Source organism: Heloderma suspectum, chromosome 3 (genome assembly GCF_057233095.1).
Source record: "Heloderma suspectum isolate Gila_16-S chromosome 3, 16-S_ref, whole genome shotgun sequence".
Classification (NCBI taxonomy): Eukaryota; Metazoa; Chordata; class Lepidosauria; order Squamata; family Helodermatidae; genus Heloderma; species Heloderma suspectum.
In genome coordinates this window covers 20021759-20043194 of record NC_139460.1, presented here as the reverse complement: position 1 = coordinate 20043194, position 21436 = coordinate 20021759, and the positions used below count along the sequence as shown (strand labels likewise).

The following is a 21436-nucleotide window of genomic DNA, read 5'->3' as shown; positions in this document are numbered from 1 at the left end:
GGGGGAATGGGAGGGGTCACTCTCTCCCAGCGGTGCCCTCCTGGGTACTCCGTGCAGCACCAACACCGACTCGAGGGTCGGGGAGGGCAGGCTGCCATAGTCTATAGGAATTCGTTCCCTCTCTCTAGGCATCATGCTCATTTGAGTGCAGATCTTGAGTGTTTGTACCTTGTGTTGGGTACCCAGGACAGATTAGGGATTCTGCTGATGTACCGCCCACCCCGCTGCCCATCAGACTCCCTGCCTGAGCTGATGGAGGTGGTCTCAGACTTGGTGTTGAGGACACCTAGGATGATGGTCCTGGGGGATCTCAACTTCCATGCCGAGGTAGCTGTATCCAGGGCGGCTCAGGACTTTATGGCAACCATGACAGCCATGGGGCTGTCCCAACATGTCATCGGCCCAACACATGTAAAAGGACACATGCTTGATTTGGTTTTCTCAACTAGGCAGGAGGATGGTGATCTGAAAGTGGAGGAATTAACATCTGTCCCTTTGTCATGGTCAGATCACTTCCTGCTGAGGTTTTGACTCTTGGCAGCCTTTCCCCTCTACAAGGGTGGGGGACCTATTAAAATGGTCTGCCCCTGGAGGCTAAGGGATTCTGATGGATTCCAGAGGGCTCTGGGGGATTTTCCTGCTGGTATGGCTGGTGGTCCTGTCGAAGCCCAGGTCGCTCTGTGGAATGCAGAGATGACTCGGGCAGTTGACACGATAGCACCCAAGTGCCCTCTCCCTCTGAGCAGAGCCCGGCCAGCTCCTTGGTATACACTTGAGCTGAGGGCAATGAAGCAAGAGGGGAGACAGCTAGAATGCAGGTGGAGGAAAACTCGTGCCGAGTCTGACCAAGCACAGGTAAGAGCCCACTATCGAGCCTACTCTGTGGCAGTGAGGGTGGCAAAGAGACAGTTCTTTTCCACCAGCATTGCTTCTTCTCAGTGTCGTCCAAGGGAGCTTTTCCAAGCAGTTCACAGCCTGTTACATTCTGGGCCAGGGAGAGAGATTTTGGAACCCTCGGTTGCACGCTGTGACGAGTTTGCACGGCAATTTGAAGATAAAGTCGCTCAGATTGGTCATGAATTGGACACCATGATTAATGCAGTTCCATTGGTACAGGCATTCAGAGCACCGTCTCGTCCAGTTTTATTGGATGAGTTTCAGTTATTGAAGCCTGAGGATGCGGACAAGGTGCTTGGCCAAGTCCGATAGACCACTTGTGTGCTTGACCCTTGCCCTTCATGGCTTATTACATCAAACAAGGAGGGGATGTCTGGCTGGGTCCAGGAGGTTGTAAATTCCTCCTTGAGAGAGAGAGTGGTGCCAGCCGCTTTAAAAGAGGCGGTAATCAGGCCACTTCTGAAAAAGCCTAACCTGGACCCAGGAGACATTAAAAATTGTAGGCCAGTGGCCAACATCCCCTTCCTGGGCAAGGTGCTTGAGCGGGTGGTTGTAGGACAGCTCCAGGCACTCTTGAATGAAACAGATTATCTAGATCCATTTCAATTGGGCTTCAGGCCTGGTTTTGGAATGGAAACTGCCTTGGTCGCCCTGTGGGATGACCTCTGCCGGGACAGGGACAGGGACAGTGCAACCCGGTTGATTCTCTTGGACCTCTCAGTGGCTTTCGATACCATCGACCATGGTATCCTTCTAGATAGATTGTCTGGGTTGGGAGTTGGAGGCACTGCACAGCAGTGGTTCCACTCCTACTTGGATGACTGATTCCAGAAGGTGGTGCTGGCGGATTATTGCTCTGTGCCATGGCAATTGTGCCATGGGGTTTCACAGGGCTCTATTTTATCCCCTATGCTGTCTAACATCTACATGAAACTGCTGGGGGAGGTTATCCGGAGGTGTGGGCTGAGCTGCTGGCTGAGGTGCCATCAATATGCGGATGACACCCAGCTCTACCTCTCTTTCTCATCAAAACCAGGTGAGGCAGTGGCTGTTCTGAATTAGTGCCTGGGCACGGTAATGGACTGGATGAAGGCCAATAAACTGAAACTCAATCCAGACAAGATGGAAGTACTGTTAGTGGGTGGTTCGTCTGTCCAGCTAGGTGATATTCAACCTCTTCTGGAGGGGGTTGCACTCCCCCGAAAGGATCACATTCAAAGTTTGGGGGTGCTCTTGGATCCAGAACTGTCACTTGAGGCACAGGTGAACTCAGTGGCATGGAACACTTTTTATCAGCTTAGGCTGGTATACCATCTACGCCATTATCTGGACAGAAATAGCCTAGCTACAGTTATCCATGCTCCGATAACTTCTTGTCTGGATTACTGCAATGCATTATACGTGGGGGCTGCCTTTGAAAATGGTCCAGAAACTTCAGCTGGTCCGGAAATGTCAGCAAAATAGGGCAGCAAGATTGTTAACAGGGACTGGCCAATGCGCTCATATTATGCCAGTCCTTTTCCAGCGGAACTGGTTGCCAGTACATTTCCGGGACCGATTCAATGTGCTGGTATTAACATTCAAAGCCCTTAACGGCTTGGGGCCAGGTTATCTGAAGGATCGCCTCCTCCCATATATGCCTGCCCAGACCTTAAGATCATCCTCAGTGGCCCTTCTCTGTGAGCCCCTGCCAAAGGAAGTGAGGCGGGTGGCTACTAGGAGGAGGCCTTTTGTGCTGTGGCACCTCAGCTGTGGAAATTTTAGGGATGTACGGAAGTCCCTTACCTTGCCCGAAATTTGATTCGCAGTGGGGGGGAGGCACTCCGTCCCTCCCCCCGAAATTCTGGCTGGGGGGGAGGCGCCCGTCCCTCCCCCCCGAAATTCTGGCCGGGGGGGAGGCGCCCCATCCCTCCCGCCGCGAATCCTGGCTGGCCGAGAACGCAAATGGCGGCGGCCGTAGCCGCCGTTTGCGTCCCTGAAATCAGCCGTGATAGGCTACGTAAATGTTTACGTAGCCTATCACGGTATTTTTTTTAAATCTAGCCGTGATAGGCTGCGTAAATGTTTACGTAGCCTATCACGTTTTTTTTTTTTTTTTACTGGAAATGGCGGCGGTGGCAGCCGGTCGGAAGACCGGCCGCCGCCGCCACCGAACTGCCGCCGGAGCCGCTGCCGCCGCTGCCGCCACGGACATTCGCACAAGGTAAGTCCCGTCCCGGGGGGGGCGGGGGGCAGACCGTTTCGCCACCAATTTCGGGGGGCTGAATGCGCTGGCATTCAGCCTCCCTGAGAATCGTGGCGAAGTTCTCTGACATCCTTATGTGGAATGAGCTCCCTAGTGAGGTTCGCCTGGCACCCGTATTCCTTCCAGCACCAGGTGAAGACCTTTTCATTTTCCTAGGCATTTTAGCGTTTTAGGTTTCTAGACTTTTAGCTTTGCTGTTTTAAATCTGTATTTTAAATCTCTGCACTGCTGCTAGGTTTTACTCTGGTTTTATTCTGGTTGTATTGTTATATTGTGGCTTTAATGTTTTTATATTTTATATAGTTTTACTGTGTGCTTTTTGGTTTTAATTTTTGTGACCCATCCAGAGAGCTTCGGCTATTGGGCGGTATAGAAATGGAATGAAATGAATGAATAAATAATACATCTTGGCACTTGTGGAGGCAATGTGTTTGCTGCCTGGACTGTGTAAGAATGTGTTTTTTTGTTTTTTCTTAAGCACGGTATTTTCTTTTCTTTTTGTCTTCAATTTTTCTACCTCATTTTTCTTATTATTCTGGTGTTCAAACACACCAGTTGGTTACCCACGAACATAGTTCGTGCACAAAAATCAAATCTAATGCAAGGTTTAACTTAACTGTGTTTATTGAAACATTCGAAGTGTTACATCTTTTATCTTTACAAAACTTCCTTAAATACAATGTTCTTAGTGTAAACTCCAGGGTGACTACTGTAATGTCCTTGTTGTAGTTCATCGACAACTTGAATGTTAAGGTTTGCCAATGAGTGCACATGACTCCTGGCAATGTAGTTCCCTCTGTGATTTGTTTACAGGCCGTATGTTACTGGCACATCATTGTTCTTTGGCCTGCACCTGTGTTTATAAAGGTGTGTGGTGACATTTAAATGTTATTTCATTAAATTCATCAGCTAGAGACTTCCTTTCTGAGCAATAACTAAACTTTGACTGGGTTACTTTTAACTGTAGGTGTCTCTTAATCCTTCATGATTTGTTTATAGGCTGTATGCTACTGGCACATCATTGTTCTTTGGCCTGCACCTGTGTTTATAAAGGTGTACCGTGACTTTTAAATGTTATTTCATTAAATTCAACAGCTAGAGACTTCCTTTCTGAGCAATGACTAAACTTTGAGCTACTTTTAACTGTAGGTGTCTCTTAATCCTTCATGATTTGTTTACAGGCCATATGTTACTAGCATATCTAAGTACTTTGGTCTGCATCTCGGTTTATCAAGGTGTACAGATGTTTTCCCCTTCATGGATCACTGCCTTGTTGTGGCAAAGGGGCTTGCGTAACTCAGTGAAGCCATAAGCTATGCCGTGCAGGGCCACCCAAGATGGACAGGTCATGGCAGAGAGTTCTGATGAAATGTGGTCTACTGGAGAAGGAAACGGCAACCCACTCCAGTATTCCTGCCAGGAAAACCCCATGGAACGTATCACAAGGCTAAAAGATATGACGCCGGAAGATGAGCCCCTCAGGTCAGAAGGTGTCCAATATACTACTGGGGAAGAGCAGAGGGTATTTCCAAGTAGCGCCAGAAAGAGTGAAGCGGCTGGGCCAAAGCCGAAAGGACACTCAGCTGTGGATGTGTCTGGTGGTGAAAAGAAAATCCGATGCTGTAAAGAACAATATTGTTTAGGAACCTGGAATGTCAGATCAATGAATCAAGGTAAGCTGGAGGTGGTCAAACATGAGATGGCAAGATTGAACATCGACATCTTGGGAATCAGCGAACTAAAATGGACAGGCATGGGCGAATTTAATTCAGGTGACCATCATATCTACTACTGTGGGCAAGAATCCCTGAGAAGAAACGGAGTAGCACTCATAGTCAACAAAAGGGTGGGAAAAGCAGTCCTGGGGTACAATCTTAAAAACGATAGAATGATCTCAGTACGAATCCAAGGCAAACCATTCAACATCACAGTAATTCAGGTCTATGCCCCAACCACTGATGCCGAAGAAGCTGAGGTTGATCAGTTCTATGAAGACCTACAACACCTTCTAGAACTAACACCAAACAAAGATGTCCTCTTCATCATAGGGGATTGGAATGCTAAAGTAGGAAGTCAAGAAATCACCGGGATAACAGGCAGGCATGACCTTGGTGTACAAAATGAGGCAGGACAAAAGCTAATAGAGTTTTGCCAAGAGAACACGCTGATCATAGCAAACACTCTTTTCCAACAGCACAAGAGACGACTCTACACATGGACCTCACCAGATGGTCAATATCGAAATCAGATTGATTATGTCCTTTGCAGCCAAAGATGGAGAAGCTCTATACAGTCAGTCAAAACAAGACCTGGAGCTGACTGTGGCTCAGATCATGAGCTTCTTGTTGCAAAATTTCATCTGAAATTGAAGAACGTAGGGAAAACCACTAAACCATTCAGATATGACCTAAATCATATCCCTTATGAATATACAGTGGAGGTGAGGAATAGATTTCAGGGATTAGACCTGATAGACAGAGTGCCTGAGAAACTATGTATGGAGGTCCGTAACATTGTTCAGGAGGCAGCAACGAAATCCATCCCAAAGAAAAAGAAATGCAAGAAAGCCAAGTGGCTGTCTGATGAGGCTTTACAAGTAGCTGAAGAAAGAAGGGAAGCGAAAAGCAAGGGAGAAAGGGGAAGATATATCCAACTGAATGTAGAGTTCCAGAGAATAGCAAGGAGAGACAAGAAGGCCTTCTTAAATGAACAATGCAAAGAAATTGAGGAAAACAACAGAATGGGAAAGACTAGAGATCTCTTCAAGAAAATTGGAGATCTCAAGGGAACGTTTTGTGCAAAGACGGGCATGATAGAGGACAAAGAAGGCAGGGACCTCACAGAAGCAGATGAGATTAAGAAGAGGTGGAAAGAATACCCAGAAGAACTATACAGGAAATCTCTTAATGTCCCTGATAGCCATGATAGTGCGGTCACTGAACTTGAGCCGGACATCCTCGAGAGTGAAGTCAAGTGGGCCTTAGGAAGCATTAGTAACAACAAAGCTAGCGGAGATGACAGTATTCCAGCCGAGCTATTGAAAATCCTAAAAGATGATGCTGTTAAAGTGCTGCATTCAATATGCCAACAAATCTGGAACACTCAACAGTGGCCACAAGACTGGAAAAGGTCAGTTTACATTCCAATTCCAAAGAAGGGCAACGCCAAAGAGTGTTCAAACTACCGCACAATTGCGCTCATTTCACATGCCAGCAAGGTGATGCTCAAAATCCTACAAGCTAGGCTTCAGCAGTATGCGAACCGAGAACTACCGAAAGTACAAGCTGGGTTTCGAAGAGGCAGAGGAACGAGAGATCAAATTGCCAACATTCGCTGGATCATGGAGAAAGCAAGAGAATTCCAGAAAAAGTCTATTTCTGCTTCACTGACTACGCTAAAGCCATTGATTGTGTGGATCACAACAAACTGTGGCAAATTCTTAAAGTGATGGGAGTACCAGACCACCTTATCTGTCTCCTGAGAAACCTGTACGAGGGTCAAGAAGCAACATTAAGAACCGGACATGGAACAACCGAGTGGTTCAAAATTGGGAAAGGAGTATGACAAGGCTGCATATTGTCACCCTGCTTATTGAACTTATATGCAGAGTACATCATGAGAAACGCCGGGTTGGATGAATCACAGGTCGGAATTAAGATTGCCGGGAGAATTATCAACAACCTCCGATATGCAGACGATACCACCCTAATGGCAGAAAGCGAAGAGGATCTGAAGAGCCTCTTGTTGAGGGTGAAAGAGGAGATTGCAAAAGATGGTTTGAAACTCAACATTAAAAAAATGAAGATCATGGCATCTGGCCCCATCACTTCCTGGCATATAGAAGGGGAAGAAGCAGTGACAGATTTTACTTTCTTGGGCTCCAAGATCACTGCAGACGGTGACTGTAGCCATGAAATTAAAAGACGCTTGCTCCTGGGGAGGAAAGCTATGGCAAACCTAGACAGCATAGTAAGAAGCAGAGACATCACCTTGCCGACAAAGGTCCGTCTAATCAAAGCTATGGTTTTCCCAGTAGTAATGTATGGCTGTGAGAGCTGGACTATAAGGAAGGCTGAGCGCCAAAGAATTGATGCTTTTGAACTGTGGTGCTGGAGAAGACTCTTACGAGTCCCCTGGACTGCAAGGAGGTCAAATCAGTCCATCCTCAAGGAAATCAACCCTGAGTGCTCATTGGAAGGACAGATACTGAAGCTGAAGCTCCAATATTTTGGCCACCTAATGCAAAGAGAAAACTCTCTGGAAAAGACCCTGATGCTGGGAAAGACTGAAGGCAAAAGGAGAAGGGGATGGCAGAGGATGAGATGGCTAGATAGCATCACCAATGCAATGAATATGAACTTGAGCACACTCCGGGAGAGTGCGCAGGACAGGAAGGCCTGGCGTGCGATGGTCCATGGGTTCACGAAGAGTCGGACACGACTGAACGACTGAACAACAACAACAGACGTTTTGTGTGTTCATATTTCAGTTTGCTCCAATTTGCAATTAATTTTGTTTGTTGAATTATGCTTCACATTTTTTGTTATTAAAAATAAAACTTTACAGTAGACTGTTATAGAAGATAGCTGAATTCTTTTTTTTTTTTAAGCTTTATGGACATAAATAAACTCCCAACTTCAGTGAAAACCATTGTTATACGTGGAATCTGCATGTCAAGAACTTTCCGTTTCATGAGAATCAGTCAATAGGAAGGCAGTCAAAAAGGGATGACCAACTAACACCCGACTTTGAATTATATCTATAAGAGAAGATTGCCTTGGAGAACTACAGAGGGGCAAATTGTAGCAAAATATGTGTTAGCTGTGCCTGTATGTACCATGATCATAACCTAAGGACTTGTTCAGATGATCATTTAGAGCAGAGTTCAGCAATGAGTGGCCCTCCAGATGTTTTGGCCTACAACTCCCATAATTTTTCACCATTGGCTATGTTGGCTAGGGCTGATGGGAGTTGTAGTCCAAAACATCTGGAGGGCCACAAGTTGCCTGCCCCTTATTTAGCTCAAGACAGATAAACTTTCTACAATTATCCATGTTCTGGTAACCTCTTGTTTCGATTACTGCAATGTGCTCTACATGGGGCTGCCTGTGAAAATGGTCTGGAAATTCCAGCTGTTCCAAAATAGGGCAGTGACTGGCCTATACAATCATATTCCACCAGTGCTTTGTGATCTTCACTGGCTTCCACTCCTTTTGTGGGCCCAATTAAAAATGCTAGGAATAATCTTCAAAGCCCTAAATGACTTGGTGCCAGGCTATTTCATATACTTGCCCAGACCCTAAGATCATCTTCAGGGGCCCTCCTCTGGGTGTTCCATCCAAAAGAGGTGACATGGGTGGCTAATAAGGGGAGGGCCTTTTCAGTGGTGGCACCTTGGTGCAGAATGCCTTCCTGGAGAGGCTCACGTGGTACCTGTTTTGTGGACTTTTGGGCACCAGGTGAAGACCATTTTATTCTCAGGCTTTTCAGTTGGTCAGTTTTGAAAAATAGTGCTAGTGCTTTTTAGACCTTGTATTACTGCTGGCATTTACATTGGTTTTGTTATGTTTTAAACTGTCAGGTTTTTACAATATGTTTTTATTATGTGTTCATACTGTATAGTTTTAAGTTTTATTTTGTGAACTGCCTAGGGGGGATTGGCTATTAAGGAGAATAGAAATGTAATGAATAAAAAAATAAAAATTAAGGATGCATTCACACCTATGCTCAGGATTGGCCTCATCTCAAGATAGCAGTTTTTGGGATGCATGAAAGAATCTTGATAGGCTGACACCAGTCTGGCTGAACCTAGCCTAACAACCCTAGATTGTCTGGCTCTTGGGTGGTAGTGGTGTTATTGATAAGCTCAGAGCTTTAGTTTTTCTTCCCCAAGGCCCAGATGACTTGCTTCCAAGTGCGCATGGGACTGCAGCTGCTGCTACTAAACTGCTACTAAAGCAGGTCTTTCCTAAACAATTGTGTATCGATGGGGAATCCTGGAACAGAACCCATTGTTTCATTATCTCTGTCGACATAAAACACATTATGGAGTTAAGGAATTACATTCTTATCATTTCTTGGAAATGAAGAGATAATTCAGTGCACCACAGGTTAATAAATCACCAAAAGCAACTTAAATGGGACCCGGACGTCTTCATATTTTAAAGGTCAGATTAGGATGGGTGTTTTTTGATTCTCCAGATAAACTTACTTGAATCACAGCTGTATAGTTGGCAGGCGTAAATACAGGGCTGTTATCATTCACATCAGAAATGTCAACATTGACCGTCACAGATGCTGTCAAAGGAGGGATGCCGCTGTCTCTTGCCTGTATTACTAATGAATATCCAGAAACCTGCACAAATATTAAATAAAAACCTTAAATTAGCCAGTAAAAGGTTAGAGACACTGTCTCTGATTTGTTACAATCTGTGTAGATCTACGTAGCAGTGGAATGAGATGGAAATGAGCGCATAGAAGTCTGAGACAGTAGAGTGGACAATTCCGTTTCAGATTCCAAGTCCAGGGTTTATATTTTTTTATTGGTCCTCCACATTAAAACAACAACAACCAACACAATGCGAGTAGAAAACTAGCACAGTGAAGAGAAGGCTGGGTTGGACTGAGACAGAAATGGGCGGGGTGGGGTGGGAGTAAAGTTAGCTAAGAAACAGACTCTCCCATTCAGTGTTTTTTGGGCAGAGGGAAGAGGTTACAAAAAAAGACAAAGGTGATAAGCAAGCATTGCACTCACTCCGAATTGTGAGCCAGTCAAACCGGACTGGCTATATGCCACCATGACATCATCATATTCATCCTGGAAGAGGACCACATTGTGAGGAAGATGATGATGCAGGGTTTATTGTTAAAAGGGTACCAAAGGAGCTCCTATGACAATGCAGCTGCTTTAGAAAGTGAACGGCCCTAGAACAGCCAGCGGAAAAGGTGAGTAATAGAGGTGGGGAGAGATGGAACAGAACTTTTGGTGCAGCCCTTCCTGGAACCTTTCTCACTGATGAATTAGTCTTGTTCATGTGGGGATTTCTGTTTTCTAATGGAGAGATCGGGGTAACAATGTTTTCAAAAAGGGGTTCAGCCATTAAGAACATAAGAAGAGCCATGCAGGAAAAGACAAAGCTTCCATCTTGTCCAGCATTCTGTTCGCACAGTGGCCAACCAGCTGTCGACGGGAAACCCACAAGAAGGACACGAGTCCAACAGCAATCTTCCGCCAATGTTCCCCAGCAACTGATGTACACAGGCACGCTGCCTCTGATACCAGAGGTAGCAAATAGCCATCAGGACTAGTAGCCATTGATAGACTTCTCCTCCAGGCATTTGTCTAACCCCCTTTTAAAGCCATCCAAAGCAGTGGCCATCACTACATCTTGTGGTAGCAAATTCCATAGTTTATTCCATTGCTTCTTTGTCCCAGAATCCTTGGTGCGGTTTGGTATGTACAGCACCCAGAAGAGACTAATTCATTACAGGTCTGCAATCTCCATCTTCAGAATGAGTCTAAGCACAGATCTCGTGGCTAGAACATCTGATCTAATTTTTGAACTTTTTTTGCTTCTTTCCCTCACTCTTGCTTTTTGTAACATCCAGCCCAATGAAGAGTTCTAGAGAACTTGAAAACTTGAACATCATTTTGTGGCATATTGGTTGATCTTAATCAAGGTATCGTCAAACTGTGGATTGTGCAGTTTAAAAATTATACCTTTCCACTGCCACCTGCAGTGTGAAGTGGTACAGTCTACTTTACTGCTTTAGGACTATACCGCCTCATGCTGATTTACATGTAGATCAGGCCTCACACCTTATATTCTAACAGAAGATGTTTGATTTCATTTCATTATCTGGCCTTTGTATAACAGCAGATCGCCATTTATTGCTGCAGTGTGTCTCTGGCTGCGTTTTTTAAAATAAGGCAATCCATAATCATAATGGCTTTGTGGCATTAAAATTCCTGCATCAGATGATGCATGCTGCAGATAATGGGACCCTTAAAAATAAATATCTAAGCACATTGTATAGTAAATTCAATATCAGTACAGTAAATTCATTATCATTTTAACTATTATATATATGCAGAAAAAAGACTTTTAAGCTTCACAGATACCAAATATAAACTTGGGCAATAGAATCAGTTGGCTGATCAGAATGGATGTCAATATACATTTAGAAGGTCGAAGCCCAATCACTAGATCACACCATTAAGACACTTGTGAAACTGGAACTTGGGACTCTTCAGTTGCTCAAATGCCAATTCAGATATTCAGAAAAAGTGCACGGCTCTTCCAGGATTGCAGAAGTCACATTATTTTAACGTTCTTCCATATACAGGGATGTGTGAACCCAACCCCATCTGGGTTCTCTGGGTGCCCACCCAGCCCTTGCTCCCGCTTGCCAGTCCCTGGACCATGCTTGAGCCCCTCCCTGGCAACTTTGTTGAGCACTGCAGTCACCATTTTTAAAAATAATAAAATGGCGATCGCAAAAATATGCGGGCAGGGGCCGAGCGGGGGCAGGGGCTCGGTGATCCGGGCAGGGGGGTTCCACTGGATTCTTGGATGGAATCAGGTGCCCGCGCCATCCATATCCATATAGATTTTTAAAAATCTTCATGTGAAAAGCTAGCTTTTCACACGCAGGTAGTTTATAACAAGAGGAAGCGTTCAAACTCTGAAAGGGGACGATCTAGAGAAAGTCAGACATATGGAACGAGCATCTCCATGTGTGTTTGGAAATTAAGTCCCATGAGTGATGGTGCTGGAATGCTGAAATGAAGAATGTCACTTTCCCGCTCCTCCAGCTATGGATTATTGAGAAACACAAGGGACGTTTGGTGGTATTTAGGCATCTCCATGTAATATACCTTTTGGGCCTTGCTTCTAGAGCCAAACTATACATTACACTGATGGTGTCGTGTGTAGCTGAGGCTTGTCTTGGAAAAAAAAAAATCTACTGCTAGTGCACACAGCCCCAATTCCAATTGGGACCATTAAAAATAGAAGAAAAAGTATCCACTGGGGTCAATGGAGACTTTTTCTTTTAAAAACTCCCCTGTGGTGGAAGGTGGGGAAATTTGCAGGGGGAGGGGAAATGGGGGGGGGAGGGTTAACCCCTACTGGAGTATGGTGGTCCAATCTGAATTGAACATGAGAACAGAAGAAGATCTGCTGGATCAGACCAAGGGTCCACCGTCCATTTAGTCCAGCATTCTGTGCACACAGTGGCCAACCAGGAACACACAAGCAGGACATGAGTGCAACGGTGTCCTCCCACCCATGTTCCCCAGCAACTGGTGTACATAGGCTCATTGCCTCTGGTACTGGAGGTAGCACAACTGGGGCCATGCAAGCTCACACTGGAGTAAAGAAAAAGACAAAGCCTCAGCTGCATGCTACGCAGTTAGTGCAACATGTAGTTTGGCTCTAGGCAAGTGTGATTAGGGAGTGCAGACTTAAAAGTCCCATCCAAATCTGCAGGTCTTGTGGAAGTCCCACTTGTTCCAATGAAACTTATGTGTGTAATTCTTTCTTCAAGATTTCCTGCGGGCTACAGATGGCAATCAATCCACACACCCTCTGCTTCTCCTGCATTCTGCTGGCAAACTATTTGCAATGGTGATTCCAAATATTGACAGCTTTATCCTGCTGTCATGTTAATACGGGAAGGATGTTTTCTTTCGCATTAAGCAGGCTTAAGGCAAATAGAGTCCTTTTCCAAGTGAAGATTTTTTCTTCCCTCCCAAAACCTGTTTTCTTGCCTAATTTAGCGCCTCTAACGTTACCTTGACTGCTGGGAGATACCAGGTAGAATTTACTTCCATGTTCCAAGATTAATAAAGCAGTGTCAATGTCTGGGGGCGGGGGGCACGCCATGTGAAAACAGGGCTTTTGTGTTTACTTTGGGGGGGGGGGAAATGGATTCATGTCTTCCCAAGATCTCTCCTCTTAGGAGACTGTGGTGGCCTGGTCTACACATGCAGGAGAAGGAGGTGGTAGAATGGATTGCAGGTGGTGGTTTCTGATTGTTATAGGGATGGACGAATCTGTCAGTTTCAGAGTCTCTCAGTTTCTAATTTTTCCAATCGTAAATTCAGTTCAAACTGAACTTTGATAATTTTTCCACTCCTAAGTTCTGTTCTTCTTGAACTTTGAGATTCCCCCCACCAGGTTTGCATGAAAAGTTGTAATACATGCCTTTTCGTACTCAATTTTGCCTAATCTACACCGTTTTTTAAACAATTTTCCTACTACCGTTAACTTTTCCATGTTACTTCCACTAATATACACATTTTTTTGCGTACACTTTTGATGAACATATGCATTGTGGGTGCATTTTTGGATTGGAGAACGCCATTGAAAAATTTGGGAAGTGCGAATTTAAATGGATAACTGAGTTTTGGTTCGTGTATTGGTTTGAAAGGGCAAAATTAGGTAAGTTCACATTAAAATGAGAACTGAATGAATTTCTCCCCCGTTCCTAATAGTAATTATACATGAATGACAAATATCCCATAGAGCACAATCCTATGTGGATGGCCCTAAGCCTTTGAACTCAGAAGCTTACAGCCATCCGAAGCAGAGTGGGAGGTGCAGCGGAGGCAATCTTCGCCTCCATGCTCCTCCCACTCTGTATTTTTGCTAGATGGGTGTTTTCGCCCATCTAGCTGAGGCGTTGGGAAGGGGAGGAGGCAAGGGAGGCCTGGGGATATGGCATAAGCTGTTGCTTCCCCTCTCTGCCCACTGGCATGCACCCTTTCCCTTCCGTCTGAGGTTGCCTTTCCCTCAGAGAAGCAGCTGGTGCAGTTCTCTCCAGGCCAGCTGTGAGGGGGAGGGGGCAAGGAGCTCAGATTCCTGAGTCTGAGGTCAAAGCGGTGTCTCCGACCTCAGATGCAGGAAGTGATGTCTTAGGACATAGGATTGATGTCTTAGACACTGCTCTTATACTTGACATAGAGGCTGGGTTTGCATATCATGCTAAACTAGAACTTAGTGTTACATGCACAAGCCCCTCCCTCTCCTCTCCTTTGGCACAGCCACAAGGATGAGATTTGAACCTTTCTCTTCTATTTCCAAATAACTGCAGTTACTCATTATGTCTGAACCTGGACAAACTGTGGTTAGTGTTAATTATGAGTTAGGGCAGGGGTGAGGAATTTTTTGTGTGTGGCAAGGGCCTCATTCCCATGGGGGGGGGATGCTGGTAATGGGCAGGGCCAAGGCCAGCCATTGGTATGGTCACAGCCAAAAATCAGCATGGCCACCCCTTTTCCTCTTGCACTTTCTGCCACTGCCTTCTCTCTCAGTCTCCATTTCCACTGAGCAGGTTGCCAGGAGAGGGACAGATACCTCTTGCTAGAGGTCTGAACTGATAGCTCGCAGAAGGCTTTTGAAAGGAGACACACATAAAACAAAGTCAAGGGGCACATGCAGTCCCAGGACCACAGGTTGCCGCCGCTGGTTAGGGAAACAAGCCCAGTTCAAAAACTGCTTTGCAATCCTGGCTCGTTTCCCTAACCGACAGTTAACACTAACTACAGTTCCTGGTTCCGGTGAAACAAGTAACTGTTGTAAGTAGGGATGCTGGAAAATTTGAGACAGATTAAAATAAGCTTGGATTTCTAAGAATCCGACCTGCAGAATCTGCTGCGGAGTGCCCCCCTCAGGCCTTGTAGAGTCCATGGACTTTTGGATGATTTTTTTACTTTCCCGAAATGTACGCATACAAATCCGTAGAAAAATCCCTAAGTTTCTGCTGAGGAAATGTAGAATGGAATTGGGGACAATACAGTAAATGTTACGTACTGAGATAAATTATGTAAATAGTTACGTAAATACTTATGTAATTATTTGTGTATTTTTTCGTATGACGAAAAAAATACTCGCATCCTTTTGTGGGTGGACGATGGAATGAAAGGTGCCCGACAATCTGCGAAACACAGATGGAGTGGATTTTTCACAGTCTGTACATCCCTAGTCGTAATTTGAGACTAGAAGCTAAAGCTTCTGATTTTTTCCTTGAAAGTGTGCCAGAGGAAGAGAGGGGAGTGCCTGAGCCTAAGGTTCACCCAGACTTATTCTCATAGGTCCACTCTGTCACCCTGGCTCCATTCAGATGGAATGTTACAGTTTACTGCCTACACAGTGGCACACATCTATTTTTCTCTCTGCAATGCTAGTTTCCTGTACCAGTTTGTACAAACTTTGTACAAACTGTACACGTTTCCCATCTTTTATCAGCGTTGTTTTTTCTGTGAACACCACTGGAAAGCACCAATAGACACCTTGGGAACGAAATGCGCCAGAGCTTGGAAATGTTTCAAAATGGCATCTGCCCACTGGGACCCACGAAAACAGGACACAAAAATGCCAAGAGTATTTTCTTGCGATAATTATATTGATGTAGCTGGGATATATGGGCGTTTATTAGACATAACCAAAGGCAGTTTGAAGACAGATACAAGGAAGTGAAGAAGCAATGAATCTGATATGGCCTTATTCTTTCTTTCTTTCTTTCTTTCTTTCTTTCTTTCTTTACATTTTTATATTGCCCAATAGCCAAAGCTCTCTGGACAGTTTACAAAAGATTAAACCTTTAAAAATGCAATCTAGAAGATAATATAAAATCATTTATAAAAGCAATTTAAAACCCTCAACAGTAAAAATCCCAGGACCTTACCTGCTCTCGGTCCAATCTCCTCTTAACTTTTATAAGCCCCAAGCTGGGATCAATTGAAAACTCATTGTTCCGATCTCCACTGATTATAGAAAAATGAATCTGTCCATTTGGAGGACTGTCCAGGTCTTCAGCTATCAACTTTGGAAGGGTGAAGAGTCAGAAACACAAGTGAGAAGGATGGATGAATATATAAATAAATTCCACAGCAAACTGATCACTACAAACACCCAGTTAAATCCTTTATTAAATTATATCATTAAAATGCATGAAATTGCACATGTCTTCGCAACAGGACTCCAGTGCTTCTTCATGAGAGATAAATCTCTGAGTGTTTTGTATAAATAATAGGGAGCGTAGCATTGAGATTTCCTTGCCATTGTTACTCCTATTAATGTTCGGCACGAATTGAGTGTGTTAGGTGCTTGTCAGGTCTAGAGTGTGGGCAGCCAAAGAACAGGGTTCAAGCCCCTGCAAACTTAGACCGAAGCATAGAGCGAAATGCTTTGGCAGGTCTTGCCAGGAGGCCTAGGCAGGACTGGGAAGGCAGGCAGGCAGGCAAAGATTCGGGGGTGGGGGGATTCGAAGGAAAACTGCTCACTTTCTGCCAGGCAGCTAAAATATCTTCTTTGGCAGGCTTTTCTGGGGCGCTACTTTTTAAAAATCCAACTTCAGAGCAGGCATCAAGGGCGGACATGGGCAGGCACATGTTGAGGGCCCACAGCCAGGCAGCAGCCCACTGAGAGGACCCCCCTGGACTTGCACGTCCTCTTCACCATTCCAACCTGTTTGTTCAGCTGCCTCTCAGTCTGTCCTGGAATGGTGGTGGTGAGAAGGAGGAGCAGTAGATGCCACTACTACTTGCTCACTGGCTCTCTTCCTGTCAATCAAGCAAGTGGTAGCAATGATGAGAAAGAGGTTGAGGGGGAGTAGCGGCTGGTGACAAAGCTGGTGGGAAGGTAGACTCACTCAAGGGAGAGGGACCATGGAGAGTGTGTTGCTCAAGGGCCCTTAAAAACCTAGAGCCAGCAGTATCCAAATTGCTGTTTTAAATCAATTTCTGAGCCATTTGAAGAGTGATGCTTAATGCAGTTCATTTGCGATAATTGTTTTTAGATGCTGTCTGGGTCTTTTTTTTAATGCTAATGTTTGCCACCCTAATGTTTTCTGGGAGAAAGGCAAGATATAAATTTCTGCAATAAATAATGAATAAATAGGTGCTGGTCCCTTGGACCACACATGGGTGGACAACATCTGACTCACAGAGATTGTCCATCTGACCTGCTGAGACTGGGGCTAAATTCTAGACAGATCAGGGTCTTGCCTGGGCCCAGCCCAGAAGTATTTATAGCCAGGCACTGTGTAGGGATGTATTTGGATTTTGCTCGCAAAACATGTGAGCATGCCCTATTCAAAGCTCTGAATGAGGGTGCGAGCACGTCAGCTGTAAAAATCTTAAATTGTCAAACACGTGCTCATGTTCGTCTCATTCCCGATTCCCAGTTTGATATGCACAAATGTCCTAATTTGTGCAAATTTCCTGTGTAGGCTGAAACAGTCCTGCTTTAGCCTGTGGGGGAAATTTGTGCAAGTTAGGAAAGTTGCGCAAATTTGGGGAAACTTGTGCAGATCTCCCATTCAATCACTGCTCGACTTGCGCAAGTTTCCCATTTGCGCAGAGAGATCAGCGATAGCAAACTCTAAGGAGAATCAGGCATGAAACAAGCGGTGAGACGATGCTTGGAGAATCCTGGTGATCACAAGCATCTCTGCCTCACCAGTCCCTACATAGGAGAAACAGTGGACTACCTGAGTGGGTAGAGCTACATTGGGGTTGGGAAGGTAATACAACAATTTCTGCCATCACGCTGTAACCAGAAGTAAGTTGCCACAAAGGGCAGCAGGACACGTTAGGAAAGCCCGGCTTCTTGTCCCAGTTGCTCCTAACAGTGCTGTACAGAATATAAGAGAAACAATCTTTGCCTGAAGATTTACAGCACTTCTGAAGTTACTGAAAACCCTTGTCAATAATAAAAAAAAATAACTGTTCATGCAAACCTAGCCAAGGATTCAGTGATTCAGTGACCTTGGCTGCACACTGGCGTATCAGTATGGGAAAAAACATTTCACAACTCACAGTTATCAATGAATCACCCACTGATGCGTCCTCACTGATGACGGCACTGTAGACCTCTTGGCTAAATCTTGGCGCATTATCATTAACGTCTGTCACATTTATATTCACTGTTGTCACGGCACTTAGTGCTGGGCTGCCCCCATCTTTGGCTTCAACGACTAGGAAGAAATCCTTACATGTTTCATAGTCCAGAGGTTCAATTACAGATATGGAGCCTTGGGAACAGAAAGCGGAATTTTAGTATGCCATGATCTTAAGAACGCAAACAAGTCTTTGAATACTAATGTTAGTGATCCCAGCAACTGCAGAGCAACCGGGCTACATGAGTAAGGCCAGTTCTGTTATACACCTGCCCATTTCGTAAGAAGAAAAGTATGTAACAATGGTAGATGGCAGAGATCCTCTTAATGCTGCATGAGTCACCTGTGAGGCTCATATAGAAATAGCAGATGCTGAATTGTTGGTCTTAAAAATTTATTAGAGCCGGAAACCAAAACAAAAAATAAAAAAGTATTTTTTTTATTTTGCTCTGTTGCTGTTGTTTATTCGGTCAGTCGCTTCCGACTCTTCGTGACTTCATGGACCAGCCCACGCCAGAGCTTCCTGTCGGCCGTCGCCACCCCCAGCTCCCCCAAGGTCAAGCCTGTCACCTTCAGAATATCATCCATCCACCTTGCCCTCGGTCGGCCCCTCTTCCTTTTGCTTTCCACTTTCCCTAACATTTCCCTTTTGCTCTGTACTTGCTACTTATTACATTTAGATTATTTCATTCTGTCATTAGCATATGCTTATTCAATTGCTGATTTTGTTTTATCTGAATTTATTGGTATGTTTTGTATTTTGATAAGGTGGTATATAAATGTAATAAATAAATAAGTTAATATTTATTCTGAGCTGCTTTGGGTACAGTTTACTGTGGGAAAGCACCCTATAAACCTAGCTAACAAACACAGGAAAAGGAGTATTAGCTACACCCTTCTCCTTTTTCTCCTCGAGGTACCACTGTATCAAGAGCAAAAAGCACACTGTGGCTTTAGACTGGCTAGCCTGACCTGATCCCACAACTGTATGGCTTAGGGATGTACAGATTTGTTTAATCTGTTCTATCTGTGGATTGTCAGGTGTCACTTGTTCCACTGTCTGCTCATTGACAGAATCAGATTTCACCCACCCCCCCGGCCCTTCAAAGAAGTCTGCAGAAACGTCCACCACAACTGACTTAACTTTCATTGGCACGTAACTTTTGGCGTATTTTTCTTAGCCCAATGTTCAGTCAATGAACAGAGCGCACACAAAAAAAGAGTACTACACAATGGAGGCTGAAGAGAGATCAAAGTTATATAAAATGTTGTTTTTTAATGGAGTATATATTAGCGCATACTCCAGCAACTTTTGCATTTTCCTACAACTAAATTTGTGTAGTTCTGGAAAGTAAAAAAATGTGGTCTGCAAGTCCATAGAATCCCCATGACTCAGAAGATGCTGGTCTGCTACAGAATCCATGGGTCAGATTCATAGATATCCGAAGTCATTTGAATCTGTTTCAGATTTCTCTAACATCCCTAATGTGGACAGGAAATGGCTAAAGGTTATCTCACTCTATTCCCAGCCATATGTGCATGGAATGAGGGTACTGGATGGACTTCATACAACTTCAGAGAAAAGTGCTGTGTAGGGATGTATGGGAAATTTATTTCAGTTCATTTTAGACCATAATTTACCCAGTTTGCACTTCCCAACCTTGAATACAGATTCAAATGCACTCTGTGGTCATAGTTCATACATTTTCAAGTTTGCGTTGCGATTTGTGGCAAAAGGAAAGGGTGTTTGAAAATGTGTACATTTGAAAAATATGCATGAAAACGTGCATACTTTTGAAAAAGGCACACAAGCACGCTTAAGCAAAGGGAGAACAATGCAAACTTTCCCCAAAATGTGCACAACTGATGCATTTAGGAAGATGTGAACAAAAAAATTGCATGAAACAACCTGCTATGAACACAAGTCAGGACAAACTTTGGAGTGGAAAAAAATCAGAAAACCTCAATGAGCTCGAATTTTGGAGTTTTTTTTTTATATCCCTAGTGCTGTGTGTATGTAGACATGCACCCGCGCAAACCATCCACTTGCCATTGGTCCAGATACTTATTTTTTTTTCCTATTGAAAGCCTTGATCAGGCCTTTCACATAATTACAGGACAGCCCAGAATCTTCAGCTTTTGACCGATCTGTTGATAAGAGAGCTGTCATATGTTAATGCATGACAAATGCCTTTCCCTCTGGTCCTCTCTGATGATTAAATGTCACCTCTGCTTTTATACTGATTTATCTTCTTGCCTTCGTTGTAAAATACAACTTGAACTGTTATTTTTTTGTACTCGTTCCAGGGTTATTGATATGCTAATTCCATTCTAGCTCTCCCAAATAATAAACCTTAAAATGCACTTGAGGAGTATTTTAAAGACCCTTCTGATGAAAGAAATAAGTTTTCACAACCAGGGAAAGGGGGAAAGGAAGATAAGGACCTGCCAGACAGAGAAGTATGGAAGAAGGTTCATTCATCATTTTAGGTCAGGGATGTTACAGCTCAGGCCTGAGGACCAAATCCGGCCCATTCTAGGATCCCAATCCTTGAGGGTTCCCCAGAGGGCCACACCTCCTTCTCCTGGTCCTGCCTCCTTCCCCCCAACCACTGATCATTTGGTGGTTTCCCGGCCTTTGTGCAGTTTTGTCCACATTCTAAAAAATTGAAATGCAGTAAGAGGTTGAAGCTAAAATACGTTGGTGTTCTTGGTCCCATCCCTTTTGGCTTTGCTACCACCCAGTACTGGACTGCACCCCCTGAGAGCTTCTTTGAAATGGAATTTGGCCCTCAGGCTAAAAGAGGTTTGGCACCCCTGTTTTAGGTCAATCATCCTCAAAAGGAAAAGAGGACTCCAGACAAATGGGAGAAGGTTCAGGGGAGGGCAACAAAGATGATCAGGGGACTGGAAACAAAGCTCTATGAGGAGAGACTGAATGAACTGGGCATGTTTAGCCTTGAGAAGAGAAGAGGAGACATCTGATAGCACTCTTCAAGTACTTGAAGGGTTGTCACAGAGAGGAAGGCTCTCTTCTCGATAATCCCAAAGTGCAGGACACCGAGTAAGGGGTTCAAGTGACAGGAAGCCAGATTCCGGCTGAACATCAGGAAAAACTTCCTGACTGTTAGAGCAATACGCCAATGGAACCAATTACCTAGAGAGGTGGTGGGCTCCCCCACACTGAAGGTTTCAAGGTGAAGCTGGACAGCCATCTGTCAGGGATGCTCTGACTTGGATACATGCAATGAGCAAGGGGTTGGACTAGATGGTCTTATAGGTCCCTTCCAACCCTACTGTTCTATGATTCTATGACCCTTCTAGGCATTGAGGATAAATTGTCTGGGAAGGCGGAAACTAGGAGTGAAAGAACTGGGGATGCTTGAGCAT

General features: G+C 44.6%; 1 protein-coding gene across 1 annotated transcript in view; it reads right to left on the bottom strand.

The window, feature by feature from the left end:
• The window catches only part of FAT3 (FAT atypical cadherin 3), a 198911-nt gene that overhangs the window by 70667 nt on the left and 106808 nt on the right, over positions 1-21436 (bottom strand). Inside the window, exons 15-17 of the mRNA XM_084845398.1 lie at positions 17967-18181; positions 15833-15970; positions 9354-9497 (exon numbers count right to left, since the gene is read on the bottom strand). Of these exons, the coding sequence (XP_084701524.1) occupies positions 9354-9497; positions 15833-15970; positions 17967-18181 (497 nt within the window). The remainder of the gene's footprint in view (positions 1-9353; positions 9498-15832; positions 15971-17966; positions 18182-21436) is intronic.